Here is an 18,512-nt window from a genome sequence, read left to right as displayed (position 1 = left end):
AGGAAGGAATTCAACCTCTACAATTGGCTCCAGACCCTGAGCTTGCTTTGTCCTATTTACATGTTACTTGGCTTGCTTGCTTGTTCTATTGTGGGCTGTATATCATAGGTAGATCTGTGAGGAGCTAATGAATGGATGATCCAGCCTTTGTGCATTGGACATGAGCCAGCCAATGTTCTATTGCCTTAACTGGTAGAGATGGGAAATGTATCTCTTTATCGTTTAAATTAATTCGATAGAAGCTTTTTCAAAGGATGGATCGTGCCGCACCCCTGTGTACGCTTTTCTGCAAGGTTGGACCCACGTGTCTGCTCGCGTGAGCAAAGCCCGCTGAGTGGCTAAACCCCCCCCCGCGCTTTCTTTGGTGTCACTCCTCCCGATAGTATAACACGGGCTTTGTGACTTCATAAATATCAGCGCTCTAGCCCCGCCCCGCGCGACTCCTCCGAGATAAAAGCCCGTCACGCTCCTCCGTCACTCCAGAGGAGGCTCCGGCAAGGGGCGAGGAAGGAGCTTCGGCGCAGCCTAGTAGCTAAAGAAAAGGTTGGGGCGCTTTCAGAGCGACGGCGAGGGCAGCGAATCCGATAGGGTGGAGCGTTCCCTTGTGGCCGAGGGCGGGAAGGTCTTGGGGATGGTGGTTGAAGGGGGAGAAAGTCGAGTAACGGAAGCCGTCTCCCTGCCCCGGGCTGGCAAATGTAATCAAAGGGGAGCGGCTTACGAAGGCTGCCTGTGGGACAGCAGAAGGGGTTGCCCTTGCTAAGATGGCATCGCGCCTGTGTGCAAGGAGGTCTCAGGCGGCATAAAGTGAAGGGCATCCTCCCCCCCCACCCATGTCTTACTGGCAGGTTCCGGTCTGTCCCTGGCCCACGACAATGGGGTGGGGGCATGGGAAGAGATACTTACATGAGACTTTAAAATGATCACCTCCCCTAGCCGAAAAGCTGCTTCCATCGTGAGGTAATTGAGACTGGCAAATAGCTTAGTAAATCACAGCATTCCAGGAATGATAGTTCAATGAGCAAAATATGGTGAAGGAGTTTTACTTGCCCTGGGCTGTGGCAAAAAGGATTTAGTCACATCAGAGAACTGAACATGCTTTGAAGCAAGTTTGTATCAGTATGAAAGGGCACATGTCTTCCTGCATCAGATCAGGTCTCTTGCGGAGTCTCTTGCTGCAGTCATTAAGCACTGAAACCCTTGGCCTTAACATTGTAACAGAACCTTCAGCAAAATGTACAAATATAGAACCGAACCACAGATTTAGGAAACCAGGACAAAGGGATGGGTGCATTAGCTCAGTCAAAGCTTTAATGTCATGGTAGATACATATTTTCCAGACTCTTTATGCCTGTCTCATTTCAAGACTTAAGAGTCTTCAAGCTGTTAGCAGGTCCCAAATCCTTACTTTTGTGTGTTCTGGGCTTTTTCATTCTTTGGAACTGATGACTGACAAGCGTCATTTTAAGCAGAGTTACACCTTTCTCAGCCTGTTGACTTCAGTGGATTTAGATGGGTATAACCAGAGACAGTCTTAGTGATTCTGCGGACCTAAACCAAAGCATCCGGCCCCATCACTCCTTGGCAAATAGAAGGGGAAGTCGTGGAAGTAGTGACAGACTTCACGTTCCTGGGATCCCAGATCACTGCAGACTGTGACAGCAGCCATGAAATTAAAAGACGCCTGCTCCTTGGGAGGAAAGTGATGGCGAACCTAAACAGCATGATAAAAAGTAGAGACATCGCCCTGCCAACAAAAGTCCACATAGTCAAAGCAATGGTATTCCCAGTAGTCATGTATGGCTGCGAGAGTTGGACTATAAGAAAGGCCGAGCACTGAAGAATAGATTCTTTTGAACTATGGTGCTGGAGAAGACTCTTGAGAGTCCCTTGGACTGCAAGAAGATCAAATCAGTCAGTCCTAAAAGAAATCAACCCTGACTGTTCCCTTGAAGGCCAGATAATGAAACTGAAGCTCAAATACTTTGGCCACCCAATGAGAAGGGAGCCCTCACTGGAGAAGACCCTCATGCTGGGAAAGATTGAAGGTCAAAGAAGACGGGGACGGCAAAGGATGAGATGGTTGGACAGTGTCATAGATGCAACGAACACGAAATTGAGCCAACTTCAGAGGACGGCAGAAGACAGGAAGGGCTGGCGTGATCTGGTCCATGGGGTCGCGAAGAGTCGGACTCGACTGTGCGACTGAACAACAACAGACCAAAGCCTAGAATGGACCCCCAGAATTCATTGCAACTCTGCCGCTGGCCCTCAGTGCCAAGCATAAAGGTGACTCTGGCTCCGTGCAAAGTAGGTAGGAGCCACTGAAGCCAATGGAAGCTCACCGCCTGAGCCCCAGACAGGGAGGGAGCAAATGGCCACCACTGCAAGCTTGCTGCCTGAGCCCCAGGTGGGAGGGGCACGAGTGGCAGCAGGAGCCTGCTCTTCTTTCCCCTCTCTCCTTTGGGGGGGGCAGGGTTGTTTGGGGCAGCTACCACAGTGACCTCTGTGGAAGAGAGTCAAATTCTGTTTGAAACAGAGGAATGTTTGAGATGAAAACCAAGTTCATGGCTTATGATGAATGGTCCTTAGGGTATGCTAAAATCAGCAGTTCAGTAGTTTTCAGGACCTTTGTTTATTCCCTTAAATTTAAACCATGTAAGGGGAAGTACATGGCAGGGAAAGGAGTGGGATATAAATTGAATAAAATAAATTAATACAATAAATATTGTCTTTAAATATTCACAAGTATTATGCCAAAAAATAAATCACCACAAGTCTTTGAATCTGTTTGAATATAACACTGAAATCACACTTGATTCCCCCCCCCTTAATCAGATATTTCAGTTCAAGTATTTTTGCAATTGGGAATTAAAATTTAACATGAAGTACTCTTTAAATTTTGTATACTCAATATAAATCATAATCAGCATGCTAAAGCTGATCACACACTACTTAGGGCAGCAGAATTTCTTCTGGAAAATGTTCCAATTTTAATGTTGATGGGAAAACCCACACCACTAAGCTCACGGAAATAAATGAGCTTTGACTGCAGTATCTTTGCATAGCATACACTGCTACTGTTAATCCACGATATGTTCTGCCGTCCTCCAAAACCAAGCTCCTATGCAGTTGGCCTTCTGTGTAGGTGGCTGCAGTCTTATAGAGTGCCATTCCTAAGCACAAGTGTAAGCCAGTGTGGTACAGAGATTAAGAGTGTTGGGATAGGATTTGGGAGACTCCAGGTCCCAGCAATGCCATGAAAGCTTGCCAGGTGATCTTGGGACAATCACACGCTTCCTGCCTAACTTTCCTCACGATTGAGAGGATCAAATGGAGGAGAGTGGAATGATGTAATCTGCTTTGGGTACCTATTAGTGAGAGAATGGTGTGTTATAAATGAAGATAAATAGAAATGAAAGAACAGAGTTTACATGCTTCTAAGTTCTCTAAGTCAAGGGGTATAACTGTGCTGGAGGTGTCCCTGATAGTGATAATCATGACTTAACTCTGATGTGCTTAGAATGTACGATTGATCCCAGGCGCAAGGTAAATGACAAAAGTGTTGGGGCTTTTCTTCACTGTTTTTTCTCTCCCTTTGTAGTTTGTGAAATTGCAGTTTTGTCTTCAGTTGGCAATGATGCATACGGGAAAGCCCAGGATGGTTGTTCCTTATGGCCTCAAGACTCTACTGGAGGGAGTGAGCAGAGCAGTTCTCAAAACCAGTCCCAGCAACATCACTGAGTTTGCTGCTCTCTATTTTAGGGAGCTGATAATTTTTCGAGAAGGTTTGCTTTTTTTTTTTTAATGTTAAAATATTTGTTTAGTAGAACATTCATACTTGTTGGGCTATTGGCAGCAATGGAACAATATCTTTGTAAACTTGCTAGCAAACCTGCCCCTTTTATATGATTGAAATCTGGCATCAACAGTTAATTTAATTAGCCTTCTCTGCTTTCCTTACCAGAGCACCCTAATTTGGACATTAAAGATCTGGTTAGAGAATTTCATCTATCTAGAGGTAAGCTACTAAAGGCCTGATTCTTAAAAGATGAGATACTTGAAATCACTTTGTACCAGAAGCTGGTCATCAAAAGGTGTAAAAAGGAGCTGAAGTACTTGGTTGAACTAGTTCTTTATATGATAGAACATTTCAAATAGAGGAAAACAAATCTCTCTCTGTCTTTTTGTCCTACTTACATAGTCCTAGTTTAACTGACTCTGTTCTAGAGAAAGGCCTTTGTCTGGGCAGTTCAGAATGTCACTTGAGACGGCTGCTCTAACACTGCTTCTGATTGGCTCCAGCAAATCTCACAAGAGATCTGGACAACTGAAGCAAGGAAATACATATCTGTAAATATCCTCAAGCATGATTTAACCTCAGTTTTCCCTCATGGTAATTTAGGTTGCAGCCTGGGCCGCCACTGGGCTCCTCTAGACCTCTGGGCCCCAGTAAAGTGTACCCTCCCCCCACCGCCTGCGTGTGAGCACCTGAGGCTGCTGTTCTCCCTCTGGATTCAGCTCCTCTTTCTACACTAGAGGCTGTTTGGCAAGATGTAGGCTCAAGTAGCTGGAATGGGAAAAGAACACTTCAGAAGCTTCTGGCTGTGTGGCCTGCCCCAGCCTCTTTGACCTGAAACCAGGAATCTGTACCTTTTTGATGAACTACAAGAACCTGATTAAACCAGTGCCTGGGTTGGGAGCGGGTAGGATGGGAATCATGCATATAGCCTGCCATTTGTGATGGTGTGCATTATAACCCAGTGTTATAACCCTGAGGCTCTGAGTGAGCTTTGTGGCTGCACATGGGGATTTGAACCAGGGTGTCCACAGGCCTATCTGGGTCCTTAACCATTAGGCAACACTGGTTACCTGGATCAGGCCCCAAAAGTAAGTAAAAAGGTAACCCGAAAGTCATCTGGAAATGCCCTGTACAAAATGGCCGTTGTGCTTCACCAGATTTCTTTGGAAGTAGCAGACTCATTCAGAACCTTGATGACAGTGCTCCTGATGCAAAGATTATTGGGGCCACCTTTTCAGCACCTCTGTTGCAATACAGAGATTCATCATATGCTACTTTTGCTCTGAATTTTAATTGTTTTGGATTCCACTGTAAATGCTCTAGATGATACTTTGATTAGATCAGATTGTATTCCTGAAACTTAAAAGCTTTCTAGTTGCACTTAAGATTTTCAGGCATGAGTCTTCTTGGTAAATGATTCTCAGTAAAGGCAATGGTCCTTGGTAGAGGGCTGCAGACAAGACTGAATCTTTAAACTGCAAGCCTCCAAATACATCTTTCAGCCTCCAAATACATCTGAAAGTATACTCAGACTTGACTTAAACCAAATTCCATTCCCCAAATTTTGATACACACCGCCATAAATGAATACACAGCAGTAGAAGTTTAGCAAGTTCGCATTAGCCCTTGGGTTTTAACTGGTGAGCAACTTACTAGTTTATCAGAATTGCACTCAGATATGAGGCTTTGCTCAAGATAGAGACATAAGAGTTGGAAGGTACCCCAAGGGCCATCTAGTCCAGGCCTCTGTACAATGCAGGAAATTCACAGCTACCTCCACCCCCCCCACACACACTCCCCCAGTGACCCCTAGTCAATGCCCAGAGCAAAGCAAAATGCCTCCAGGACCCCTGGGTCAATCTGGCCTGGTGGAAAATTCCTTCCTGACCCCAAATTGGTGATTGGCATTCCTCAGGACATATAAGAAAGGACCACAAGAGCCAGCAAATTTGGAAAACACAACAGTGGCCACAGGATTGGAAAAGATCAGTATACATTCCAATCCCAAAGAAGGGCAATGCCAAGGAATGTTCAAACTATTGCACAATTGGACTCATTTCACACGCTAGCAAGGTCATACTCAAGATCCTACAAGCTAGGTTTCAACAGTACGTGGATAGAGAACTGCCAGAAGTACAAACCCGACTTTCTAACATGGTTTCTACAGATTAACCATGGTCGAGAAGTTGAATGCAGTGCTATTTATTCATTCTCTGCACAAAGTGTCTTTCTCTGTCCTCCACAACGCCTTTGTTCCCACTTCCTCCCTTTCCTCCTTGCCGGTTTTGCATTCCCTGGCATGAGCAAGGCTCTGCTGCTCCCTTGTACCACAAGAGGTCCTCAGGATGCCTTTAGTTCCAGGCGCTTTGGCTTAGAAGGCCCTTCTCTTTGCCAAGATCTTGCTGTTATGCTCTGGTACACCATAAAATCACAATGCTGAGATTCTCCTAGTCTTTCATCTCCAGAATTGTGTGCAGACAATATTGGTCTTTTAGATACAAAGTCAAACAGATGCTGAAAAAAACCTACAATATATACCATCAGTGCTTAACACAGAAATATGCACCTTATTGGGCTATAGTCTTTAGTTATAATTTCTTCATGAGCAGCTGGCCTGACATTCTCTCACCTGTGAGCAACTTTCGTTTGGGGTTTTCTTGTAGGCCAGAGCATTATGTTTAGAGCATTCTAGCCCTGTTAAGTTACAGTGAACGTACAGGCATCCTTCATGTTTGTGCATACATCTGTTTATAAGAGCCAGGGCACTTCCAGTTTACTAATGAAACCAGGGTCACTCATACGTTCAGCTGTACATGTGTTGAAGGTAACATGATTACTCAACACAGGTATAAAGAAAAACCAAGTGTACACTGTAAACCATTTGTACATGCATTCCCCAATTTGTCAGCAGACCAAACATCTTACCTAGATGCATTTTATAATCACAAAGAAGGAAACTAATATTTCTTCCTTCTTTCTGGCTTCTTCCCCATATGAACACTTTTTCTCCCTGTCTTTAATAACATTGCTTAATGTAATGAATATCTTTGCAGACTGCACTGATATTGGTTTAATGCTATGAAAATGGATATGTGGGCAACAGTACACGAGGAGAGGGCTTTGTGATGAGCAGTTTCAGTGTCCCTGTAGTTGTCTCCCTGGTTTGCCCATTTGCACTAGCTAGCTAGGCCCAATAGAGTTACTATCTTGCTCTGTAGTTTCCCCATTCTGTTGCTGAGTTAAAACACCGGATTACCCCCCCCCCCATCCCAAAACCTTCCATGTGGAAATCAGTTCAGCCTGAGAGCTGGAGGATTCTTTCCATGCTGTTACAGCCTCCAAATGTGTCACCATAGCACAAAGGAACCCCAAATGTGTGTGTGGGGGAGGTAATTAAGAACAGCTGGTTTGTGTATACCACCCCTAAGGTACACAAATTATGTATCTGAGGCTTATGGAAACTGATGGTTGAACAACTGATTTGCCTTGAAGGCATGTATTGAAATGGAAAGGATTCTCTGTGGGACAAACTTGTTTTGATGCTGAGAGATCTGCAAATGTACCTTCCCGGTGTCATTCTAAAGGGAAATTGCCACATGGGAAGGATTTGGATTGGGTCTGAGAGTGGGATAGTCCTTCCCCTGCACAGGATTTTGACAGTTAAGGTAGGTTCCCCACCCCTTGTACTGCTATTAGCAATGAGAGAGGGAAATTTTTGTAGAGAGGGGCCCCGGTCACACGGCAAAGTTGCCACGGGAGAGGCACGGATGGTGGGCGGATTATCCAGGCGCGATCACACCCCAACATATGGGAAGTGGAGCGCACCCGTGGCTTACTGCCGAATTGCGTGTTAAAAAAGTAGTACTTCCAAAGTACTAGTAAACGTTTGCCATGGGCTGCCTCCAGACTCCCGTGGTGTGATTGCGCTGGCGCGCGGCATTCCCCTCTGGTCCCTCGTTTACCTGCCAGCGCCGAGGGAAGGACCCGTAGTGTGCCGCCGGCACTTCTGATCGCGTAATCGCGGATCAAAGTGCGCCGGGGCAATTAGCCAAACCTCCCCCCACGATATCCGGCCCGTGTGACTGGGGCCAGGGTACCTCCCCCCCGCCAATGCCAGGGTGGGGAGTCTGTTTCAATGAGCAAAACTGTGAGAAACGAAGTGATTTAAATAAAAAGTGGTTAGCAATGTATGGTCACTAATGACTAGTTCTGCTGTCTTGCTCACAACTCTTCCTCTCCTGTACTGGAGAGGGTGGTTACAGAAAAGGATGCACTGCATAGAATCTCTGGCTGCATCTACACAGTGCTCTGCACCGAGAAGGCTGCTCATGGGCAGCCATTCCAGAAAACCATTATTTCCCGTTATCACTGCTGCACATTGACAGGAATAGTCTTAGTGATTCTGACATTCTAGGCAAAAGTCCAGGTTGGGCCCCCAGAAACACTGCCACCTTACCACTACCACCCTCACCCACTGAGGCCAAGTGAGGGGCAGCTGTTACCCCATGCAAGGTGGGCAGGAGCCACTGTCAGCCAGCCAGCTGCCTGAGCCCGGACAGGGTGGGTGCAAGTGGATACCAGGACCCTGCTCTTCTTCTTTTCCACCTTCCGGGGGGCGCAGTTGTCCCCCCATTGTGGGGCCCAGGGCAGCTTCCCCTGTTGTCCATTGGCCAAGACCTTCCCTTGCCCCTTGGGATTCCAAGCAGCCATTGTGTGGCAGTTGGATCTGTGGAGCCACCCCTGGTTTCACAAGCAAGCCATAGCTCTGTTTCAGCTGGTTGCTCTCCCTGGCAAAGGGTCAGATCATGAAACTTCCGAAGCGGGTTTGGAGGAAGCCCAGGGCTTTTAAGCAACGGCCAGTTCTTCTTGGCCTGCTTTTAACTTCCTTTGTCTTTGCTCTGTTGCAGTAGAGGGATGGGCCGAAGCTGCAGGAACAGCTGCAGCCCGTGGGCCGTCCAAAAGGGCTGATATAGGAGATGCATATAGGCCAGACTTAGATGGAACAGCTCCAATGTCTGAGGAACCCAAACGGAAGGAGAAATCGACTGACACTGAAGAGGACCAAATCAGCGAAGAACCTGCACGTGAACTGAGCACCAAGACTACACAATACCCATCAAAACATGAAGACTTTGTAGATAAGCCTGGGGATGAGAAGGCACGTGAACTTGCCTATGTCCCGGCTGATCCTGCCCAGCTAGCAGCACAGATGCTAGGTAACGAAACTCTTGCGTATGAAGCTGAATTGAAGGATGCAGCTATCTCTGTGCAGACCCTTCCTACATTATCCCACAGTGCAGAGGATGTTGCGGCTGCACCAGCAGAAACTCCTGCTGCTGAAGAAGAACCGCCTGCCCCAGAAGCAGCGCCTGTAGAAGCAGCGCCTGTAGAAGCAGCGCCTGTAGAAGTAGCGCCTGCAGCTTCTGCACATTCTATCAGGGCTGAGCCAGACACCCGGAGTCAGACCTCCGTTCTTGGGGAGGTAGTCCCCTCGGGAAGTCAGGCTGAGCTACCACCCGATGATGTAGTAGAGGAAGCTTCCTCAGACCCCTTGCAGGAAGAACCACCACCCCCGGCACCACCACCTCCTCCTGATAAAGACCCTTTGCAGGCTGAATCTTGTCCAAGTGAAATTGAGGTCACATCAGACCTACAGCTCACACCCTTTGGTGTCGAGGATCCCGATGCTGGTGGAGAGGCCCCACCTTACATAGAGCAGTTTCCACAGCAAATAGTAATTCCTTTCATAGACAATGTAGCATGTCTTATAGAACCACTAACGGCGTCGCTAAATGCAGGTCAGTTTAAATGCACTAGTATTCTAGATCCATCTGCAGATGATGCAGAATGTGACCATGACAGAATGGATACTACAGAGCAACTGAGACCAACTGACCCAGGTTTTGTTATGTCAGGTAAGAAAGTCAAGATGTTTTTGAATCCTGTGTATGCCTGTATTATAATCATACTGTAGTTCCATAATTAACCAACTGGTCCATCTCCTCAAGTATGCTTGCACTGTCTGGAACCCAACTGAAACCAGTGGGGTTTATACCAGCAGAGCTCCTTGAGGACTGGAGCCATAGTTATTTAAATGCAACGATCCACGGCAATGCAATGTTGAGCTAAATAATTGGTCACTTGTGCTTTATAGCACTTGCCTAGCTAGAATGGGCATGTATGCAATTATCCCCGTAGGCTGCTTCCAGATGTGCGGCTAGTCATGAGGTAGCCTCATAACGTGCCTTGCTTGAGTGTTGTCTGGCCCAGTTTTCTACGGAAACTTTTCAGGTCTCCTGCAAAAAAGTTGGTGGGGCAAGACAACACTTAGGAAAGGAGTTGTGATGAGCTGCAGTGTCTGTTTCGGTTATTTTGGAAACCATTATTAGTCTTTCTCACAGTAGACCTTGGGGTCATAGTGGATAGCTCAACAAAAGTGTCAACCCAGTGTGCTGCAATGGTGAAAAAGGCCAACTCTATGTTAGGGATAAGAGGAGAGCGCAAAAGTGGGCTTGAAGCTCAACATAAAAAAAACTAAGATCATGGCATCCGGCCCCATCACTCCTTGGCAAATAGAAGGGGAAGTCGTGGAAGTAGTGACAAACTTCACGTTCCTGGGATCCCAGATCATCGCAGACTGTGACAGCAGCCATGAAATTAAGATGCCTGCTCCTTGGGAGGAAAGCGATGGCAAACCTAAACAGTATGATAAAAAGTAGAGACATCAACCTGCCAACAAAAGTCCGCATGGTCAAAGCAATGGTATTCCCAGTAGTCATGTATGGCTGCGAGAGTTGGACTATAAGGAAGGCCGAGCGCCGAAGAATAGATTCTTTTGAACTATGGTGCTGGAGAAGACTCTTGAGAGTCCCTTGGACTGCTAGAAGATCAAATCAGTCAATCCTAAAAGAAATCAACCCTGACTGTTCCCTGGAAGGCCAGATAATGAAACTGAAGCTCAAATACTTTGGCCACCAAATGAGAAGGGAGCACTCACTGGAGAAGACCCTGATGCTGGGAAAGATTGAAGGGCAAAGAAGACGGGGACGGCAAAGGATGAGATGGTTAGACAGTGTCATAGATGCAACGAACATGAAATTGAGCAAACCTCAGAGGACGGCGGAAGACAGGAGGGCCCGGTGTGATCTGGTCCATGGGGTCGAGAAAAGTCAGACTCGACTGTGCGGCTGAACAACAACAAAATGTTAGGGATTATTAGGAAAGGGATTGAGAATAAAATTGCTGATAATGTAATGCCCCTGTATAGGTGTATGGTGCCGGCTCATTTGGAATACGGTGTACATTTCTGGTCACCATATCTCCAAAAGGACATTCCAGAGCTGGAAAAAGTACAGAGGCGGGCAACTAAGACGACGAGGGGGTTGGAGCACCTTCCCTATGAGGAAAGGCTGAAGAGTCTGGGACCTTTCAGTTTAGAAAAGAGATAAATAGGGGGAGACATGACAGAGGTTTATAAAATTATGCATGAGGTGGAGAGAGTTGACAAAGATAATTTTTTCTCCCCCTCCCAAAATACTAGAATTCGAGGGCATCCAATGAAACTGATGGGGAGTAGGTTCAGGACAGACAAAAGGAAATACTACTTTACACCGCGAGTCATTAAAATGTGGCATTCGCTGCCAGAGGATGTAGTGATGGCCACAGGAATAAACAGCTTTAAAAGGAGATTAGATTCATGGAGGATAAGTCTGCCAATGGTTACTAGCCATGGTGACTGAGGGGAACCTCCACATTCAGAGGCACTAAGCCGTTGAATCCCAGAGCCAAGAGGCAACATCTGGGGAAGGCCTTGGACTTTATGCCCTGTTGTTGGCCATCCAGAGGAACTGGTTGGCCACTGTGTGAGACAGGATGCTGGACTAGATGGACCACTGGTCTGATCCAGCAGGGCTCTTCTTATGTTCTTATTTGGAATCAGAATTGCATACCTGCGCATGCCAGCTAGAAGAGTGTTGTGTGGAACTGTAACTTAACTTTTTTAAAACAAAGTATCTAGAATTTCAGCCGTGGCGTTAATGTGGGTTTTTGCATTTAAATCAAATGGTGGTGGTTGCCTGCGCTGTCCCATTAGGTCCAGGCTCCTGCAGATGCTGCACTACAGGAAGTGGGCTAAGCACTTGTTGCTGACTGAGAAGCACAGAGTTCTGCACTGCCAGAGGCCTGGCTGTGCTTCCATGACCTAGTGCTGCCTTCCTTTCCTTTTCCTCTGCAACAAGTGTATGCCCACCCCCTGTTCTCATCTGGAGAAGCTCTTCTGTCATCTCTTTCCCAACAACTCAGTCTGAATTCACCCTACTATCGCCCTATAGCCCCTAGAAGGTAGGTAGTGAAGATATGAAAGCATGTTGGAGAAGAGAAGATATGGAAGGAAAAATGTAATCTGTAAGATATTGGCATGGCTGGGCAGAAGGAACAAGGCTGCAGCAGTAGAAGCGAGACTTGTGGTTGAGGAAATATTTCCCGACTCTCATTTTTGGGCACTCATAAATGTAAACAAAACTGTGTCCCGCTAGCCTAAATGTTACATCTCCCAGAAGCACGGAAGGACACAGGTGTCCAACGTTGTCACTATAGCTATTCCGTTTTATGTCTTGTGCTTTGGATTTATTTCCAAGTTTTTAGAAGCTGGTCATAGGCAACAATCCCCATTCACAGTCGTGAGAAGACAGTGAAGCAGAGCTGCCTGTGGCCACTCCATGTTGAACAGCCTAGAAAAGCTGAACTTGTTCTACCTGTCCTGGCTGTGGGGTTTCTTGGGGGCTGAATTTCTCCCAGACAATAGTATTCCTGTTTGTTTGGAGACTGCAAGCCATAACTCTTCATTCTGAAGAAACAAAACCAGAACGACATGATGTAGTCAGCCAAACAGGGCCTTAGAAGAAAAGCACCTTCTCACTGCAGCAACGCCGTTCTCATCTTTTTCAGCCATGCCAAGCTCTTGCCTATTCCCTCTAAGGATTCTCTCTTTAACATGCTTTCTTGCAGCATTAAATTGTATGTAAGACTGTACAATATGACTGCAGTTTGTAGCTCCTAGTAGACGGTCTTTCATGCCAGCAAATTCTCTTTAAATTTTTATTTTATAGCCATGGCAACAAGCGAACCAGGACAACCACCACCATATTCTAATGTATGGACTCTCTATTGTCTAACTGATTTGAAACAACAAGGTCGTAAGTCACCTCCACCTCCGGGACCCCTTCCAACTATGGGAACTGGTGCTCCCGTTCCCCAGGCAACCCTATTTATATCTAGTGGTAAGGATCAACCACAGTATCTACAGCCGCAGATGATACAGCAAGGTCAACCACCAAAAGCGTCCTCTCCAACTTATATGATGATGGAAGATGGGAAGAAGGGAAATGCACCACCTTTCATTTTAGTGGGCTCTTCTGTTCAGAATAAACAGGACTGGAAACCCATCCCTGGCCATACAGTCCTTACGCATCCGGACACTGGTGGTACCGTGAGAAGGTTCGCTACAATACCTGTACCGGTCGCCAGGCCAGCAGATCCAAAAGCGGCCAATCCCAATTTTAACTCAGCACAGGATAGTGGTAGACCGCCAACTCCAGTTTTTCTTTCAGTAGCCATACCACTAGAAGATGTAATGACTGGGAAGAAGGGCTCGGGAGCTGGAGATAAGGCACCATTTGCAGGAAGCTATGGTATAGCGGGAGAGATAACGTTTACTACTGCCTCAATACGCAGAACAGAATAGCGATAAGGTAGGTGGATTAATTCATGCATGCTTACGATCCTGGTCGAGAAACTCTGCTTTAAATAAAGGCCACTCTTAACAAACAGGTATTCAGTAGTGGGTTAAATTCTTGGTAGTCCAGGGCAGCTGCTCTAAAAATTATAGTTTTTTGATTCTGAGGTACAATCCTGCAAAACAAGCGCAATGGCCTGTTCTGCCTAAAACGTTGAATATTCCATGGAGATTCATCAGCTTCTGAGAAACTGGTCTGAAGTTTGCAGCCCCCTTGCCAAAGCCTGCTGGCATGTTTGTTATCAGGGATCATACGCCCTCAAATTTAGATGAAGGGTCACACAGCGTTTTCTGTGACCTGTGCTAGAGATTTCTTTTCCAAGCTGCTATTACACTTGAAGGGTAGAGGTGTGTAAAATTGAAACTGTAACATAGGTTGTGGGTTTTCTAAAGATATGTAGAAAGAAAGAAAAAGTCTTCAGTTCCCTTTGGACACATGTCTTTATATGAGAATAATTTTGAAATGCAAGCTTTAGACCCAAAGACTATGTTTTATAGACAAGGAGACATTGTCGTTAGCTGTTTATTTTGCACAGTGGGTTTGCTAGAGTAACCACAAAAGGGGGCATAAAAATAGACCGAAAAGAATTGTATTGGTTGGAAAAATCTGAAATGTTGGTGCTTTGAAACTGCATGGCAATTCCAATACCGACAGCTGTATTTCTGCTAGCTGCTTCAGGTGAGTTAAATGCAGCTGGCCTGGCAGCAGATAAGGTCAAAACTGTTTGCAAAGAGATCAGAGCTGCTGCCGCTGCCGCCTGGATGCTGTCATCGTGGTTGGTGTATCCCCACCCCCCAGCAGAAACTGTAATAAACTGTGGGATGACTGTCACATCTCTTACTGTAACAATTCCCTGAAGCTGACCAAGTGATTGAATAAGTAGCATATGTGCAGTGCAACAAACAAGGGGGGGTTGAGGAATGGCAATAGACATGGCCAGTGTTCCCTCTAAGCTGAGTTGGTGTGAGCTAGCTCACAGTTTTTTAGCCTCCAGCTCTTACATTTTTGACTTAGCTCAGGAAGGATGGCTCCAGAGCAAACTAATTTATGGAGCAGCCAAATTGCTTGCTCACAACTTGAATGCCAGTAGCTCACAAAGTAGAGTGTTTGCTCACAAGACTCCACAGCTTAGAGGGAGCCTTGGACACGGCCACTGGGAATCCTTTCCAACAATAGAGTTGAATTAGACCCTTCCCTGAGTCCAAGGAAGAAAGCTAGATTACAACTAAAGAATTTGGATCCCATGTGGAATTTTGGAGAACAATCAGTTTGAGAAACTTGCCTCCTTCCCAACAGAACAGTAGTGTGAAACAAGTGCATTAGGGGAATAGTTTCCCAGGCCTGACCCTCAGAGGTCTCGTACTGTTGTACAATTGCCACATCATGTGGACTGTGGAGGAGAAAGCTGCTAATCTTGCATAAAATTGGAGCAGTGCAGCAGGGGAGGAAGCAAGGCGTTTTTAAAATCTCTTTCTGTAAAATTAAATCTGTAAATTTTCTGTAAATTTAAATCTGTAGCGTTGAGTTTGGGGAGCGAGACTGGTGCTGGGCATGTATTCCCCAACCCAGAATACTAAAAGGTCATGGCATCCCTTGCAGGAGTGGGGAATGTGTGGTTAAGATTCACAGAAATGCCACATGACCACAGAAATGTCTTTGGACAGCGCTGGCTCTTCAGCTTTGAAACGGAGATGAGCACTGCAACCCTAGAGTTGGATTCGACTGGCTTTCGAGCAAGGGAACCTTTACATTTACTTATTTAATCACTCCAGAATAATTTTAGCTTCAAAAGTGTCAATAGTATTTAAAAGCACACAGCAGCCTGAATTTATGGATTCGTGTTGCAAAATTTGTATTCCCCAACCCACCCTAACTTCCCTCTCAGTGCCAGTATAACCTGATTGGCATCTGATTATACAAACCATTTTTCATTTTGTTATAACTGACTTTAAACTGCCTTTAATATTCTATGCTGTATAAGTGGCCCTGTTGTACTGCCTACAGTTAAGCATGAAACTATTATGTTTTCTGCTTGGGAGTGATGATATAATACTGATTAAAACACTAGTCAAAGGGCTGAGTTATTACTGCATATCTGTAGAATGATACACAGAATTCTTAACAGCTGGGGAGGGGAAAGTCATATAGTATGCAAACATCAGTTAAAGGTAATATTTAGTCAATTTATACTATTTGCACATGCAGAGATACTAGCAAACTTGTTTCTTCTTCTGTGGATTACGAAGGACAGCCTGTGCGATCCTCTTTCAAACAGTCTCCCCAGTGAGTGAGCCAGGCAGGGTCAGGGTTGCCAGGTCCTGGTTGGGAAATACCTGGAGATTTTTTTGGGGGGGGGGTGGAGCCTGAGGAAGGCAGGGTTGGGAGAGGGACTTCAGCGGGGTATAATGCCATGGAGACCAGTTGCCAAAGCGGCCATGTTTTCCAGGTGAACTGATCTCTGTCTCACGGAGATCAGTTGTGATCCCAGGAGATCTCCAGCCATCACCTGGAGGTTGGCAACCCTAAAACAGGCTCAGTCAAGTAGACAGCTGATCTAAAATAATGTACTAGTTGCTTCATCATGGAATCATTTGCTTCTCTTACAAGATGGTGGCTTTATTTACACGAATAAAAGAAAGGAGTGGGTTCATTGTGCTCAGTAGGTTAAAATATACAGAATGAGGGCCAAAGTACTTCTAGTCTATTCTGAGCCTGGTACAAACTTGCAATACGGGCCTCCAACCTCACACAATCCCAACCGCTGCATTGTTATATCTAATTCTGAAGTGGATCCATAGATTGCGTTTCAAAAAATCTACACAGTGGAGCCCAGGAAAGCCAGGGTGGGGATTTTTCTGCAAACATCAGGAAAGCCTCAGGTTTGCAGGAAAAATAAATTAAAAAGTCAGGAGCCTCCCCTCTACACAATAGATGCAATACCTGTTGCTTTATGATCTTGGAGGCCATTTTAATATTTGCTGTGCAACGACAACATTGTGAATCTTCCAAGCCTTAGTTTCTCTCAGTCAAAGAGGTGGGGTGGGAAGAGACTGAAAAGGGTAAAAGACTGCATGGAAAGGGGAAAGAAAACGTGAGCCACTTAAGTGGGGAGAACAGAGAAAAGTAGTAAAGGTGGGTGGGAGAGAAGCAAAGGGGAAAGGCTGCCAGGTGGAGGAAAGCTGAAGACCAGGTGTGGGATAAAACTGCAGATGAGGAGACAGTGGATGCCACGGTGATTGTGGGGGTGGGAAAAGGAAAGAGGGTCAGGCAGTGGACATAGGAAAAAGAGATACTCCTCCATAAGTATGTCTCCAGTCATACAGTGATCTAACAGGCTTGCAGTTTGGGACAGGAGCACAAGGCTCTGAAGTATACACATTTCCTTCCCCCCTTCTTTGGGTCCTGGTCAGTGTTCCCTCTAAGCTGAGTTAGTGTGAGCTAGCTCACAGTTTTTAAGCCTCTGACTCACACATTTTTGTCTTAGCTCAGGAAGGATGGCTCCAGAGCAAACTAATTTAGGCAGTAGCCAAATCGCTCGCTCACAGCTTTAATGCCAGTAGCTCACATAGCAGAATTTTTGCTCACAAGACTCCACAGCTTAGAGGGAGCATTGGTCCTGGTGTTATGAACAAAATTGGTTGAAGAACCTGTATGAGAAACTGCACATCCTTTTTTCCTGAAGGGGGGGGGGGGGTAAAGCGCACATGATGGTTTCTTTGCATGCTACAGTTGGAGCACCTGGTCCTTGGTTTCTCCAGGTAAAAGGGACTGGCGTAGCAGCTCCAAACCTTGGAGAGCTCTTCAAAGGAGACGGTGCTGGGTGGTATGACTGGGGTGCAACAGGCAGCTCCTTATGACGGTACCTAAGAGGTGGGCTGCAAACAGTAGCATTTGCTTGGATAGTTGTTACTATTGGGCAGGTTACGTTTTAGTGAGCAGTGCTTAAATTTCACTGAGATGTATTTCCCCCCTCTAGATTGAGAAGAGGTGCTGTCTGAATTTCACTCCACAATGGAACCTGCATCTTTAATAAGAAATTGATTACCTAATACAAGCAATCAATAAAAGCAGTGCCAACAATCTGAATCAGAATGCACTTTTTTAAAAACAACATTTTGCTGGTGTAATACAGATTATTTAAAAATTTAAGCAGGGTAACCAAATGTTTTAAAGCCAGTGTTGTGCAGTGATTAGGGCTTTGCCTAGGATCTGGGAAAGCCAGGCTTGAATCTTAGCTCAGTTCTGCAAGCTTGCTGTGGGACCTTGGGTCAGTCACATGCATCAAGTCTAACCTACCTCACAGGGTTGTTGAGAGGATAAAATGGAGGAGAGGTGAACAACATAAGCTATTTTCAGTCCCCCTGGGGAGAAAGATGGGGTATAAATGAAATTTTAATTTGTTTTTAAAAATCAGGATTTACTGTAAACCTTGGCCCAAAGTTTAAAATAGATATTATTATTAATGTATACCCTGCCCTACCCCACAAGTGGGCTCAGGGTGGCTTACAACAGAAAGCCATCAGACAATAATAAATGGCAGCAACTGATAATAACAAAAACTCATGCCTCATGTCAAGCAAGGAATAGTGGGTATCCCAAGAAACTCTGGTGCCCAAATAGTACCCAAAACCGCAAGGGCACTAGGAGGGGGACCATGGACAGGGGAGGCCAGAATGGTTGAACATCCCCCGCCTCAACCAAAGGCCTGGTAGAACAGCTCAGTTTTACAGGCCCTGCGGAACTGTAGAAAGTCCTGCAGGGCCCTCATCTCAAGTGGGAGCATGTTCCGCCAGGGCAAGGGCCACACTGTCCACACAGGCTTTGTACACGCACACACACACAACCAACAACACTGTGAGTGTCTTCAGTGCTGGCCACTGTTTTCCAGAGGATCTCTCCCTTCCTCCAAGTTTTCTGGC

General features: G+C 45.9%; 1 protein-coding gene across 1 annotated transcript; it reads left to right on the top strand.

Annotated features, from left to right (window-relative positions):
- The first annotated feature begins 497 nt into the window (after nucleotides 1-497).
- On the top strand, nucleotides 498-13,541 carry CABYR (calcium binding tyrosine-(Y)-phosphorylation regulated). Its single transcript, XM_015420744.1, has 5 exons — nucleotides 498-543; nucleotides 3,602-3,785; nucleotides 3,965-4,018; nucleotides 8,707-9,714; nucleotides 13,408-13,541. Exons 2-5 carry the CDS (start codon nucleotides 3,635-3,637, stop codon nucleotides 13,539-13,541), a joined length of 1,347 nt encoding a protein of 448 aa, XP_015276230.1. The 5' UTR covers nucleotides 498-543; nucleotides 3,602-3,634.
- Nucleotides 13,542-18,512: the final 4,971 nt, after the last annotated feature.

Source organism: Gekko japonicus, unplaced genomic scaffold, assembly GCF_001447785.1.
Source record: "Gekko japonicus isolate JY-2015 unplaced genomic scaffold, Gekko_japonicus_V1.1 scaffold1602, whole genome shotgun sequence".
Classification (NCBI taxonomy): domain Eukaryota; kingdom Metazoa; phylum Chordata; class Lepidosauria; order Squamata; family Gekkonidae; genus Gekko; species Gekko japonicus.
Note: the sequence above shows the minus strand (reverse complement) of the source record. Positions and strands in the feature narration are given on the sequence as shown.

Bases quoted from the DNA above. Each gene is read 5' to 3' on its own strand.
- CABYR (XM_015420744.1), top strand. From the start codon at position 3,635: ATGATGCATACGGGAAAGCCCAGGATGGTTGTTCCTTATGGCCTCAAG. The intron at 3,786-3,964 runs GTTTGCTTTTTT...TTTCCTTACCAG, and splicing joins GCTGATAATTTTTCGAGAAG to AGCACCCTAATTTGGACATT. The intron at 9,715-13,407 runs GTAAGAAAGTCA...TTTTTCTTTCAG, and splicing joins CCCAGGTTTTGTTATGTCAG to TAGCCATACCACTAGAAGAT.